This window comes from Macrobrachium rosenbergii, chromosome 13 (genome assembly GCF_040412425.1).
Source record: "Macrobrachium rosenbergii isolate ZJJX-2024 chromosome 13, ASM4041242v1, whole genome shotgun sequence".
Classification (NCBI taxonomy): Eukaryota; Metazoa; Arthropoda; class Malacostraca; order Decapoda; family Palaemonidae; genus Macrobrachium; species Macrobrachium rosenbergii.
Window position 1 is genome coordinate 45,734,429 of NC_089753.1, and position 15,930 is coordinate 45,750,358.

Genomic DNA, 15,930 nt, shown 5'->3' on the forward strand with positions numbered 1-15,930 from the left:
ATGCATACTGTATATTGCAGTACACTCCTGAACACCTGAATTATCCCTGGGCACTGACCAGTGCTAATTCAGGTGTTCAGGCAAGTATTACGATGTTAGTTTTATTATGAAAACTTCATTTTTGTTATTTGTAAATTTAATTGGGTAAATGTCAGTTATTGTAAGTTCTGATCATATGTAGAAACCTTTTAATTGCTTTATATTGAGAGTTGCAAATCCTTGCTTTACACTGGTTCCAATTCTGATTTATAAACATAAGTTTGGTATGGTTCATTAGGAAATTCCTTTTTAAAGGGGTAGGTGTCAGATTACAAACTTACCTGTACATTCATTGCTTATAAGGATTTTCCATTTTATCTATTCTGCTGCTTTATCTTTTGAACATTTCTAAGACACTTCATTATGATGTGGCCTATTTCTAAGACACTTCATTATGATGTGGCCTATTTCTAAGACTCTTCATTATAATGTGGCCATTCATGAGAGGGCTTGAATCAGTATAAACTGGATGGGAAACAAATGAAAAAACTTGTTGGATAAGTGGCTGTGTCATATTGTGAAGCTGAACATATAACAAAATGAGCCCTTAGAGATACCAGCAGAATTATTTATCTTCTTTTCAAACTTGGCCTGACAGTGATAGAGTATATGCTTCTTGGTTAAATGAGCTATTCAGATACTGTCTCTTATTCTATAATGATGGTTGTTGAGTGAGATTTTGCAGAGGCAAAAATGACTTGAAACTTAAAGAATACTCAGATATGACATCTGTCATATTAAGGGAAGAGTTAGCATTACAGTACTTTGAGAGGTTGTCAGTTGTTCTGTCTTGTGTACCATTTGCCAGAATTCTCATTTATTGTAGGTCATCAGATATATATGCCTTTTTTCCATGATTTCTGGGCCCTCCTTTTTGAGTTCATCCTGCTACTTAAGTGTATGCCAAGTTTCTCACTAATTATTCCTCATTCTTTCTCATTATATGTCTAAACCATCTCGGCTGATTTTCTGACCACCAGACTCGACATCTCTCCGCAGCTTCATTTGCAATTTGATCTTTCCACTACATTCAAGCTGTAAATCTAGGCCCCCGCATTATGTTGTTCCTCTTCTCTCTTTCCTCAATTTCTCCTCTTCTATATTTTGCAATCTTGAGTATCTCTTGTACTGTATTTGTTACCTCTGGCAGACAGATTCCCCAATCCCCCAACACCTCTTATATTATTTGTATGACCATTTTGTGACAACTTTTTCCTTTTTCCTTTTTTATCTCCATCAACAATGTTTTTAGTTTTCCATCCTCAGTCTTATAAACATTTGTACAACTCAGATTCTGCCCATTCCATGGGCCATCCTTTCTCATTCCCTTGTGACTTCTTATATTACTAACGTTTTTTATTAGTCGTACTTTTCATACCAACATCCACCCGTTCAAATCATTGTTCTTTTCACATCTTTTCCACTTCAGTATCCTGAATATTTTCTTTCATCCCTTTGTAGTATTGAGACTGATTTCATTCTTCCCAAATCATTATCTTTACCCTTTGTAGTATTGAGACTGATTTCATTCTTCCCAAATCATTATCTTTACCCTTGCTACTTGCCTCGAACCTCCCACTTTTTGTGAACGTTTGACTGCTTTCATGTATGTTTCTCTGCCAAAGCTTGAAATCTCTTCTCTTTTGATTTGCCTTTTGTACATCTTGGTTCCACCATGTGTCCCTTTGTCAATATATTTTTTGTGGTTTCCCTGTCCAGTTTGATGCCATACAGTATTTGCTGCCCCTTTTTCTTCGTACTCCATTTGGCAGTTTCTGGGGGTTCTTTTGCTATATTTTTAATTTTTCTTTTATTTCCCCATACTATCAAATCGGTCTGTATCTGTTATTTTAAGCACGCCTTCTTTGATATAGCAACAGTGAGACCATTTTATTTGATGTCTTTACTTCACATCATGACAGTCATTCTGCATTTCAGCATCTGTGGTCTTGAAGATTTTGAGATTCTTTCTGGCATGCTTTGATATAGTATTTACCCTCTTTAATCCATGGTATTGGCAGAATCTTTATATGAAAGAAATTGAAGGCATATAAAGGTAATTTTCCTCTTGGCTTAGGAAAAAAGGTAAAAATAATACATTGCCAGTGCCAGTAGTTCTTTTCTTTAAGTGGTGAATTTGATTAAAGAATTTTTGCTGTAGTTTTGGCAGTCACTTCTTTACATGTAATACCTGTATTGCTCTTTGAAATCCTACTGTCCATCTGACTTCAAGACATGAATTGACATTAACATTATGAAATCTTGGTTAGTGCCATCAGTGCATCTCATTCTTGCATAGCTTCAGGATTTTTGCCGTATCCATTTGGCCCCCAGCTGTAACTCCTTTCATTCCTATTTACTATACGGTACCTCCATTCATATTCTTTCTTCCATCTTATTTTCCACTCTCTCCTAACAATTGTTTCGACATTATTTTCATCACCGAATGACCTCATAAGTCCTAGCGCTTGGCCTTTGGCCTAAATTTTATATCCTGGCATGATGAAATCTTAATTCTAAGATAAGAATGGTTATTATTACCATATACTGTACTTATTGTTATTACCTTTGAGGACTCAAATTCAACACAGCCACTAAGCCACATTTCTAGACTCATGGACACCACGTGAATGGCTTGTTCTGGATTACTGTGAAATTTGTAGCATAGCAGAGTTGAGCAACTTAAGCAGCTAGGGATGAGGAGACCAAAGATAATGTATGAAAAGTAAAAGAAAGCAAGCAGTGCAAATAAGAGTTTATGCTAAGCCTCAGATTTCTTTAATACAATGTAATGAGCACTATTATTGAACTTCCCCAAAACTGTGGTGAAGTATAGTTTTGTTTTGTGTGCACTGTATTATACTTTTTCATCAGATTATTACAGTGCCATAAAACTGCAAATCAAAAAGGAAGAATTAATTTGTAAATGCATGTATCTCTCTCTCTCTCTCTCTCTCTCTCTCTCTCTCTCTCTCTCTCTCTCTCTCTCTCTCTCTCTCTCTCTCTCTCTCTCTGCACCAGTCATGTATGTGCCAGATTTTAAAGAAAGGACAATAAACATAAAATGTGGGAAGTTTGGGAATTAAGTTTGGAAACTTTGCAAGGTTTATGTCTAAACTAGTTATCAGGTATGTAAAGAACTACAATTTATTAAATAATACAAACCCTTCAGACAAGCCCCAAAGTGTTTTTTGGTGTGGTTAAACTTCCTAACAATAATAATAATTAAGGAAAGGAGTTTGCTGGTATGGATCAGCAATATGGAACTGGGCTAATGCCCTATTTATAATAGAGGTGCATTTCCACCATTTGTGATATGTAGGAAGGAGAGTATTATGAAAATAGCAACTCAGCATATTATCATGAAAAGTTTGTTAAATACAAGTAATGTATCAGTACAGTGGTTGCCATTATATCTACATTATATTGTGTAATAATCAAATATCCCCTTCCCTGCAGCCTTAGAGTTGCATGGACTTGAGAAGTCCGAACTCTCACACAAGCAAGAATAAGTATCTGCAAGACTAACCGATACAGCAGCGAGTTTGTCCTTGTCTCGGCAGGGGCAACCAGCCCAGCAGTTGCAAGCTGTTCATGGTCACCTGTCATCACCAGGGAGGCCAGTTCCTCACTGGTGGCTTCTTTGTTCCCTTCTGTTCAAATTGAAGGGGTCCTGGTCTTCAACAAGGGACTCTTCGTTCCTCCCCTTCCTCTCTCAGAGAAAGAGAGACAGGACTGAGCTTAATGGGTAGACTAGAGGTATCTCTTTTATTGTCGTTACACGCTTCCCCTCTGGAGATACTTCATGCCTCAAGGCATCAACCAGAATGGCAGTCACCTGCACTTCAGTAGGTTAGGTTGGGTAAGTAACCCAACCTAACCTAGCCTAACTAACCTAGCCTAGCCCAACCTAACCTGCACTTCAATATCCTGGAACCTCTTACCTCTTCAAAAGCCTCAGGATCCGAGGATAGGCGCTCCATGGTGTGATAAGCAACGATACCAAGGAAGTTCCATAGTCAACAAGAACAGGGGCTGGCATCCTTTCATCTCCTCAGATTGACGGTGCAGGTTCACAGGTGCGCAGAAGCACACTCAGCACAGTGGTCAACCTGACACGTTCAGGCAAGATGGATGTAATGACAGACAAGTTGGTCTCGACACCAACATTTCGGAAGATTGTTCGACCTTCAATCTCGGGACACCGAAGCTGTAACTGTTCTGCTCTGTCTTTCCAGACCATGGATATAAACAGCCAACAGCCATACCACATTGGAAGCACCGCTTCTCATCCAATCAGCTAAGTTAAGCAACATTGGGTCTGGCCAGTAATTGGATGGGTGACTGACTGGGAACAACAGATGTTGTTGGGGGTCTATGAGACATCTTTCGCATCCATGGTATAGTCTTAAAGCTTATGCCTTCCGCCGTTCTGTCTGATTTGCCGGATGATAAACAGGGTATGATCAAGGATCCTGGTGGCTACCAGGTGACTGCAGGCCACCTGCGTTCCCACTTAGAGGACTTGGCCTTTAAGTCCTGAGTGCCAATGACTCATTGTTATTCCCGGCTCACCCAAGAATTGGTATCCAAGAACACCATTTCTTTTAACTTCGTGTGATGATCGAGTAGGCGTATACTCCACAGCTAACATGGTGGACGACAGTACGTTCCGGGCAAGATTTTACAAGGTCAGGGGCATTGGTCTACCCCTCACATTCAGGAAGATCCTGTTGGGCAGGTACTAAGGACAGGAATGTGGTCACAACAAACCTCATTCACCTCCCCTTTTACCTTCGGGACGCTGCTTGCTGCTCAGCAGTCATGTAGTTCACCTAGCTCCCCTTGGGGACAGGTGGCATTTCACTTAAAGTGTATGGCTGCAAAAGAGAGGGTGTGCGTGGGACTGGCCTCCTACCTTTCTCTTTTATACCCTTCCTCTCCCAGTGGGCAGAGGGATGGTTAGCAAGCTGTCACGTGCTGGATGGGCATGCATGCAGGTGTTCTAGATGACTGAGTATCCTATCTATAATCTAGCTCAATTTGCATTAATAGATGGAAGTCCTACCCCCTTTCTAGCAAGGGTAGAGAGGGACTGACAATAAACAAACCCGTTGGTTATCTTCAGCTTTATTGTCCCTGATAAAATGGGTTCATCCAAGCCTTTCTTCGAATCAGTGATGCTACATTCCATTAATTCGAAAGGCCCAGAAGTCTGGCAGTTGAACATCACACATATTCAACAGATCAAAGGCATGAGTCTCCTTCCTTTGCTCTTATGCTCTTACATGTCCAGTAATTGAGGCCTCAGGTGAGGCGAACTACAAGTCAGTTCTGAGATTTGCTCAGAATCCTTCCACCAAGAAGTATCCCCCATATCTAAAGACCTAAGGTTTGTATACATGTAGGAACAAATGACAAATTTTTATTTTTCATAACATACAAACCTGAGGTCTTTACATAAATGGCCCACCTCTAGCCACCTTGTTTTTAGTTAAACAGGCTTGTATGTCAGGAAAAATTCAAATTACTTTTAAAATGTCATATTTTCATCTGTAAATAAATCCTAACCCTCCCTCTCTCCCCAGCTAACCTTATCTGAGCCCTCACCCACTTCAGTACCACCCATGTATCTATTGATGATGATAATTGCATCCAGGAACAACTCTCTCATACCTTTTTATTTCCCAACATGGAAAGCAAAAAGCACTGGTTAAAGAGTGTTATAGAAGAGAAAATTATATTTTTGTGCTTTTACTTAGTCACCTGAGTAAAAGAGCAAAAGTAGCTGGATTTTTATGAAAAGTTTTTCACATCAAATCATGTTGATGGACAAAAAGGACTAGTTATCTTATCTTAGCAACATCTCTACATCACATTATCAAGCACTTGAGACATCAAATGCTGATTTCTGGCAAATCATGTACACAATCAAATTAGACTTTGCCATCTTATTAGTAAATCCCCTCCACAACTTAGTAGTTTATTGGATATCCAATGAGGCTACTATTTTAGGGGTATTTCAAAAACATCATCTTAAACAGTATAATATCAGTAATTGTCACACTTTGCCACATCCATATACTGTACTATAAAACAAATCTTTTATTTTATGTTCAAATGCAATATTGAGAGTAGGAGAAAGTGTCCCATTGCAAAGTGACATGCTAAATGACTAAATATTCATGGCACAATCTGAAATGCTTTGCCATCATCCTTATTGCTTTTCAGTATTAAAATCCTTCTGATCAGTGTGTCAAAAGTTTATCCTACATTTGGGACAGACTATCCAGTCCCAGGACTGGCAGGTAGTATTTTGTTAGAGAAGAAAGTAATTGAGATTTTTTAAGATTGACACTACCAAACTCAAGCTATACCCTTAGAAAGAATATGTGCCGAAATACTGTAGATGTAGCAAGTGTAACAAATTTACTAAATCCAGAAAAACAAGCTTGTGAAAACAGGGTGGTAGAAGATATAAGAAATAACTAAAAAAAAAATTTTCATTTGCAAGCCAACATCAAAAAATGGAGAGTGGAATTGACCCCTTCACAATAAATGGCTCATTACTTCACAAGAAGAAATGAACAAATGCCTAACAATGAAGTGCTCATCTGCATCTTAAGCCCCACACCTGAACCATGAGTCAGACAATCCAGCCATATTTTTCAACCAATTGGCAACAATCTCCTGGCACCCGAAAAAAATAAGACCATGGAAGAAATGATAAAAAAGGAAAGAAACACTCTTAAATAACTCGGGAGCAGGACCAGAAAGCTTACTTGCTATGATATCAAAATTATAAAAAAAAAAAATTGTAATAGAAACCCATCTACCTTTTATGTTATGAATCCCTGACAAATAGTGACATTGCAAGATTCTTCAAACACACCATCATGTGCCCAATTTTAAAGCTTAATGACAAGAGCTGTCACCTGGTATCATAATAGTCCTGTATCACTAATATCTCGCCCTATTAAAATTTTTTAAGTAAATTAACAAGGAAGCAGTTGCCAAACACCTTATACAGTATTGATCTTTTCCCCACCAACCATCATGGCTTTACACATGGAGGTTGTTTACAGCTAATCAATAAAGTTGATAATAATAAAAAAAAAAAGTAGTGAAATTGATACTACAGAATTTTACTTATGTATTTGGCCTAGTCTTTTGATCAAGTTGATCATGCTATGCTATGCAGTAAGCTCAAATAATGGTACATATTTGATCCTGGAGGAGATCTGTAATCTGATGATTCCAGTCTCGGTCTTCTTATACTCATGAGAAAACTGCAAACAGTTTGAAATTGAACTATGTAATGATGTAGTCTTCCCTTGGACACAAGGAACAAGGCATGCTTCAATGGGTTTATATTTGAACTCACACTTGCATAAGAAATCTCAAAATTTTGATTTCTACTAGAAACTTATTACAATAAAGCACTGAGTAAAAGACCTGGGAGTTATAACCTCCAACACACCAACAAGATTAATGCATATTGACAGATCAAAGGAGACATGTAAACATTTGGTAAAAATACTGAACATTTTCAAAAAGTGAAATCAGCATCATGTACCTGCCTTGGTAATTACAGACTTGCTTGCGAGTATGGTCTTCGGACTCCACTACAGTATGACCAAAATATCTCTCTGGCATCACAGAGCAGTGGTTATTAGTTAAGTGCTCCCATTTGAGAATCTTCACCCAGTAATATCCACTGAGAAGTCTTTGGCGAGTAGCTTTACAAATTGGAACAAGGGTGGAACTTGTAAAGGGGCAGAACTTGCAGGAGCCTGTCTCCAAGAGATTACGTATAATCCATATTCTTGGTTATCATGATATTTCTTTAATCAACATTGAAGATTATTGATTTAGTTCATATTGAAGTGTTTAAATCAGTCAGATTACAGACTGAATGCAATCAGCTACCACGCATAGCGAATTGTGACTGGTTAACTATGCCACCTGCAGTGAAAATTCTAGCAAGCAATTGTATCACCAGAAGAATGTTTGATCAAAGAGACATTTTCATTAATCACTTTTACTTTTCCAGTTAGAAGTAAGTGACTTAGTATTTTCACTCATTGTTTTCTCCACCAATGCTGAGTCTCTTGCGCTTTTAAGTAATGAAAGATATTTTTTCAAAGAATGCAATTTATTAAGTAAACTTAATTTACTAAAGGGATTCTACACATGGCAGCAAAAAGATTTTCACATTAGCTCTGTACAGTGTAACAGAACAGTTTTCATCTCATTAACCCCAGTTACATTTATTTTTCACTACCCTAAATTTGTTGATTGTCTCAGTAAATTAAAAATATCAGTAACTTAAAAATACCCAAACAAAATAAGAAATTAAATCGTGTTTGCTTAGAATTACTAAATTATAAAGAAATTATGTAGGGTAGGCAGGTGACTGGACAAAGGCGTGAATACTGTAAGATAATATGTACTTTTAGCAAATTTAGAGGTATTCTTTCCTTTATACTGCTGCTAATACAGACTGACTCTAACTTAACAACTTAACACACACTGTTTTCTCTCAAGATCAGGCTGAGATACTTTCAACTGTCCATAATCTCTAGGATTTTTTCTTAGAATTATACGTCGCAAGATTGTAAATGTCACAAGGATTAAGAGTGCCACCCCCTACGAATAAAAGAAATCTGTAATTACTTTTTGGTTGTCAGTAATAGATCTTTTGGTTTGCTTGTTGGTTAACAATTGATGGTTTTGCAGTAATAGATCTTTTGGCCTGCTTGTTGGTTAACAATTGATGGTTTTGCAGTAATAGATCTTTTGGCCTGCTATTGGTTAACAATTGATGGTTCTGGTGATGCTGTAAGCGAAGTACTGTATATGATTTAGAATTAACTCGGCGTTGAAAAGCTTAGATCCATATTGCAGTGGATTTACAATCTGCACAGGAGCTTGCAAGTCCTCCCCAAGCAAGTCTATATAGTTAGAAAGTGGTGAACCTCCTCTCTCTTTACATCAAGGCTTGGTAACTGTATGAAGAAGTGCAGTAAAGATTCAGGAGAGCAACACCAACTATATGGAGCTTTCAGTTAAGGACATTTTCATTAACTGTCATTCACCATCATATACAAGATAGAAAGGCTCACATGATGCACTCCATACACAGATCTGAATCTAACCATGGTGTAGAATTTGTTGTTAAATCTTCTGCTGAAACTTATCTGTTTTCATTACCCAATAATGCATCTGTTTTCATAATAGAATCGTCTACAATATGGTTAGTAGTTGAAATTATTAAAACATGCCGCCACAGAAATTTATTGTTTTTGGTAACTGAGAGTGCTTTAGAATCCCCTCAGAGCTATTGCCTTAAAAATCCTTATGTTAAACAAATTAGGTTGTCATTCCACAGATGTGAAGCTGGTATAAATACTGAAATATGTTGGTTCCCTGTCCATGTAAGCATTAAAGAAAATGAGGCTGCTGATAAGGCAGCCAAAGCTGCTGTTGCTGTGAACAAATATGCCTGCTCCTGCTAGCAGGAATTGGTCACACTCATCTGACCCAATCCTTGAATGTAGAGAATGCAGATCAACTCTGACAGTCAAACATATCTTTAGTGATTGACCAGTGCACAACCAGCGATGTACGTTAAGTATTGGGAACAAATCTTTGAAAGAAAGTTTGTCGGAATCATCAGCATTTTCATTTTATCTAATTGTGAAGTTTTTAAGGGGTTGTGATACATTAAATACGATTCATATATATCATCAAGAATAAATCCATTGGGCCAGTCTTATGAGAGTTTAGGATGTGAATAATAATACTTTATGACAGTAATAATTGGTGATGCAGTACCAATAAACTAAACTTTAAACACATCAGATTACTTTGGAATTATTAGCGACTGCTGTTAGTAATACAGTACTTAAGGTTATACAGTAAAACACTATTACTGTGTTTTGCATACGAAATGTAGATACAATCATGAGTAACCATTCCCACAGTCCTCTGCTCATATGAAAACATGTAAAAATAGTTTAGCTTCATATTGTAAGTATTGTATTGTCTTTGCAGTGGCTCTTTAGTCTTTGTTTCTGAGCTTTACTCCATGTTACAAACATTCATCTTTTTGCTCGTGTACTATACTGTATTGTGAATATATACGCAGTTCATTATGGTAACAGTTTTGATACCACCAAATTTAAATAATTTTCGAATATCATACCACATAAATCCTTTAGTAGGACAAGAACTACAGTACAGTATCAGTAATACAGTATATATTATGAGAGGGTTTTGGACACACCAGGGTTCGTAGTAGTTTTAAGTGTCGTGGCTGCGACCTTGATCACTCCTCAAGCAATAGCTGTGCCTCCAGACATGTGTCCAGACTTCTAAGACTTGAGGCCTTAGTGAATCATCCAAGATGGGATTTTGAAGGAGTTGAGGAACCTGGTATTGTTCCTCTATGAGCCTGTACATAAATTGTCTTGACATAATTTGACCATGAAAACTATTTTCCATCAAGGTCTACAGCAGATAGGTGATATATTCAGTCTTGGGGTTTGCCTGACTTAGTTTGCCTATTGATGATTATTATCTACAAACATGGCATTGGTTTGACCACATGGCATTGGTTTGACCAGAACAACATTGGTAAAATGAGAGGCTTGTGTTTATGAAACTGAGAAAATGGTTCATTCATAGTTCTTTTAATTGGTCAAGAGGCTTCTGTTTATTTACTACATGTTTTTGTAAGCTGAGGAGCCAAGGTTGGCTAAGGTGTGTTTGGTGCTGTATAAGTAGAAAAGAAAAATCTTTTCCTGTACTGTATTTAAAAAAAAAAAAACTGCCTTCCTGCTTGTTGAATAGGGAAAGTTTGAAAGATGTAGGAATTATCAGGGAAGGAGGATTTTATAGATTATTACAGTAATACTAAAAACTGCTTTGCCACTTAGTTGCAGGAAATATTGAAGGTAACTTTTGATATTCAGTTTGTAAGTAGCTGTGCTGCATATGTCAAATGATTCATCATAAAGCTACAACTGTAATGTGCCATTTTATTTACAGGTTCAAGAGCTTTTAGAGGAGTACCAAATTGACGGACAACACAAGTGCAAAACATGTGGTGAAATCATAGCACGCAAGGCAGATTTTTTAGTGCATTGTGATTCACATAAAGACTTTATGCCATGGGAATGCACCATGTGTGGAACACGCTTCAAAATTAGGGGCTCTCTAAAGGAACATTTAAGATATACTCACATGAAAGGGCGTGTTCCATGTTTGAAGTGCAACAAAGTGTTTCCTACGTCAACCTTGCTGAGACAGCATGTAAAGGTAAGGTGTTGATTTATTTGTGTATTTCCTCTAGCACAGTTTTTCATCACATCACTTTCGTATTTTATAGTGTATAGAACACTTGTTCTTTATGAGGTAATTGTATTGATTTTAGTATTGTCAAGAGAGTAAAATCTTCTTTGTCAAAGAAAAATTGCATGAAAACTATTTGGGTATTTTGAAATGTCACATAAGTATTGCATTTTACTGGTAAGTTAATTGTTTCTGCTCTGGTAGATTTTGATGTCCATTTCTACAGACTGTAAAGGCATCTGATTAGGTTATTAATTTTGTATTAATATTGTGCATTTTTAATGGCATAAGAAAGTCTGTGAGAAGTGGTATTATATGCTGTGGAGAACTCGGGCTTTCTAAAAAGACACACAAATGGTTTAGTAATTATGCTAGATGAATTTGGAATGAGCCACTCGATTTTTCTGTTGTGTAGATACCGTGCTTTAGGTTTTCTTAAGAGATTCTTTACACTGGAGTAGTTTCTCTCTCTCTCTCTCTCTCTCTCTCTCTCTCTCTCTCTCTCTCTCTCTCTCTCTCTCTCTCTCTCTCTCTCTCTCTCTCTCTCTCATACTGTGGTATAAAATATGATAAAAATGGTATAAAATATGAAAAAATCCTTGCAAGTTCTTTATGTGGTAACAATGTATAATCCCAGTTGGGCATTTTATTTTTATAGTATCAAACATTAACAGAGGGCTTTACATTGATGATGGGAAGCTTAAATGTCAAGGACAGCTGAGAGTCAATATATATACATAGCATAAATTCACACTTACCACAGTCATCATCTGAATGAAAAGTACATTACTTAAGAAATTTTGTTTCTTCTCGCAAACAAGTTGATTTTGATATATGAGTGAGTACCCTGTTCACTATGTCAATGGCAGGTTCTTCCTTAAATTGGAATGTTGGGTGTATTTCAAATGGAGTGGTGAAAGATGAATATGGTTTAAAATATGATGTTTGTATGAGTTTTGGTCATTGTTGATGAAGATACTGGATGCAAAATTAGAAGAGTACATCATTTATTTCACCTTTCATTCTCATAATATATGACATTTGGTCCAAACCCTTCTTGCAAATGATTTCTATATACTGTTCTGACAGTCTTAAGAAGCATTCTTTTGTGGATTCTTCTTCTGCAATGAGTATAGCATAGAGGCCAGTTTTCATGCAGTGTGAGGCAGACCTGTCAGATAGGGTGCATGATGGTTCTTGGTATGTAAGAAGTCATGGAGTTTTTTACCAGAATTCTTTTTTATTGCCTTTGGAATAAGAAAGTATTACTTTCTAGTAAAAGATTACTACTTGCATAAGTAATTAAAGAAAAAAACTTTTAGTCAAAGCTTCTTGTGTTTTGCTTTAAAATCTAGGGCCTTGTAACTCAAATAATAGGTAAAATGCCAGGGAAGCCCATAAACACAAGGTTGGAAGTTCTCATTCTGTTTGTTCGAGGTTTTTTAAATATTTTGCAGTTATTATTGAAATCATTTGACCAGACCATAGAATAGAAGAAATTGATCTTTTCTTTTTTACTGTCAGTTATTTGTTTGTTGGATTAAAACATACCCTTCCAGACATTCAACTTTTCGGTATAGAACATTTTAGTATTTGTTTCAGCCTGCTTTATAAGAACTTTATTTGAGGCTATGTAATGGTTAGGCTGTAACATTCTTAGAATAATAATGATATAGCAAGGAAATCACATAAGAAGATGTTGCATAGAGATTCATATCTGTCAGTGTCAAAGGTTTTAGCTGGTTTACACAGGAATTGAATAGTTTCAGCAAATTTTTTTGTTTGAATGACATGGAAAAGAGAAAAAGTTGTCAGAATGGCTTACAGAAAACAGTAGAAAAGAGAGAAAGTTGTCAGAATGGCATACAGAAAACAGAAAAAGTTTGTTCATGGAGGTTTGCAGAATCTTGTGTGGGGAAGCCTTAGTATACAGCAAGTCCCCATATTCGCGGGGGATGCATAGCACAACCCTCCGCCAATAGCTAAAACCCACGAATACTTAGAACCCTTCTAAAAACACTTAGAACTGCCTATTTTGATAGTTCAAATACACAAAAAACTAAAAATGCTCATACAGGTTTTATCCTACTTACAATGGGGTTAGGTTCCAAAAAACCCATCGTTTGTTGAAAAAAACATATCTGGAATACAGTATAGCCTATCCTACACTAGGGTATTCTAGCACCATGTATGCGTATATGGTAGCCTAGCCTACACTATAAAGTATACTCTAATGCACATTATAGTAATTATTAATATCAGCTAATTTTGGAGGTTCATGCAGAGTGACTTATGATAATCCAATACAAAGAGAAATTGAATAAGAAACAAGAATTTAAGCTACACTGTGGTATGTTGTATACATATATGGTAGCCTAGCCTACATTATACTGTACTCTGTATTCACATAATATTGTATTATACAAACATCAACGTAACGAATATGCATCTTTTCCTTGGATCTTTTAAAATGTTATGCATTAATTCACTGTATACAATAATATTGTATATATTCTTATATTGCTTTTTTATTATAAATTGCGATCATAGCGATCAATGTTTTGGTTTGGAAATCGATTAAGAGGTAAGTTTATTTCACTGAATTAACTCAGTTCAGATCTCTTTTCTTGCTTCTAGTTAGCGTAAATGAATCTCTAGATACGTTATTTATTTGGGGCAAGGTTATTTTTCGTTATACAAAGTGTTTTTAAGTTGAAATATAACTTAAATATGTCTCATGATAATTAATTTAGCTATTTTTTTCAGCAATAGATGATGTTGGCTGTTTGGGGACACGTTTGTTTTGTGTAAACAAAAAATATTCAAGATTCCGTTCACTATTTTCATTTGATTTCACCATATAATACGAGCTTTACGTATTTATTGGTTATCGGCATGAAAATAGCAGTATTATGTGTTCTTTCATGCCCAGTAGTTTTGATTAAAATACTTTCCCTCCAATTTTCATTACGGTCGAGTTTCATCCATGTTGCCGATGTATGATAATTTATAGTCATTAGCAGCTTGAACATTGTTTCTCAGCTTCAGCTACAACTTGCAGCTTAAATTTAGCAGTGTATTTCCTTGTCGATCTTTTATCCATACCAAATAAGGGTATAATGTAAAAATATATCAGTCCTATTCTACTTAACCCTTAAACGCCGAGCCTCTATTTACAAAAACGTCTCCCGTATGCTGGCGGCGTTCGGGAGTTAGCGCCAAAGCGGAAAAAAAGTTTTTTTCAAAAAATCACAGCACGCTTAGTTTTTAAGATTAAGAGTTCATTTTTGGCTCCTTGTTTTTGTCATTGCCTGAAGTTTAGTATGCAACCATCAGAAATGAAAAAAAATATTATCATATATAAAATTGAAATATATGACAGCGCAAAAAAAATTTTTCATATATAATTTTATACAAATCGCGCTGTGAGCAAAATGGTTAAAGCTAACGGGTTATATTTTTTTTCTTTGTATTGTACACTAAATTGCGATGATTTTGGTATATAACAAATTGTAAAACGATCAAAGCAACACAGAAAATATTATCACAAAATGATGCATGAATTCATATTTTGCTGGACCTAAAAATTTTTTTCAAAAATTCACCATAAATCGAAATATTGTGCTAGAGACTTCCCATTTGTTGAAAAATGAAGCTAATTGATTGAATATTACTAGACTGTAAGTGTTTTAGTTTACAATTTCAGTTTTTCGACCATTTCGGTCGCGTTAAAGTTGACCGAAAGTCGAATTTTTTCTATTTATCATGATTTATATGAAAATATTTCAAAACTGATAAAAGCTACAACCATGAGTTATTTTTTGTTGTATTGTACATGAAATTGCACACATTTTCATATATAAAAGTTTATGTAACGACTAATATAAAACGGTGCAAACATTACGACAACGTGATTTAAAGAATTTCTGAGATGTTCGCCGAGTTACGCATGACGTAAGGAAAATGTTTTTTAAAAAATTCACCATAAATCGAAATATTGTGCTAGAGACTTCCAATTTATTGCAAAATGAAGGTAAATGATTGAATATTAGTAGAATGTAAGAGTTTTAGCTTACAATTGCGTTTTTCGACCATTTCGGTCGAGTTAAAGTTGACGAAGGTTGAAATTTTGGCAGTTATCGTGATTTATGTGAAAATATTTCAAAACTGATAAAAGCTACAACCATGAGCTATTTTCTCTTGTATTCTACATGAAATTGCGCACATTTTCATATATAAAAAGTTTATATAACGACTAATGTAAAACGATGCAAACATTACGACAACGTGATTTAAAGAATTTCTGAGATGTTCGGCCGAGTTACTGCATGGCGAGACGTAAGGGAAAAAAGTTTTTTTTTTCAGAAATTCACCATAAATCGAAATATTGTGCTAGAGACTTCCAGTTTGTTGCAAAATGAAGGTACATGATTGAATATTACTAGAATGTAAGAGTTTTAGCTTATAATTGCGTTTTTTTACCATTTCGGTCGAGTTAAAGTTGACGGAAGGTTGAAATTTTGGCAGTTATCGTGA

The 15,930-nt window shown here is 36.0% G+C and overlaps 1 protein-coding gene and 1 pseudogene across 1 annotated transcript in view; both read left to right on the forward strand.

The window, feature by feature from the left end:
* LOC136845266 (uncharacterized) overlaps positions 1-15,930 on the forward strand; it is a 59,143-nt gene that overhangs the window by 18,586 nt on the left and 24,627 nt on the right. Inside the window, 1 exon segment of the mRNA XM_067115410.1 lies at positions 11,092-11,361. Coding sequence (XP_066971511.1) covers positions 11,092-11,361 — 270 coding nt within the window.
* On the forward strand, positions 4,294-4,412 carry LOC136845375 (5S ribosomal RNA; annotated as a pseudogene).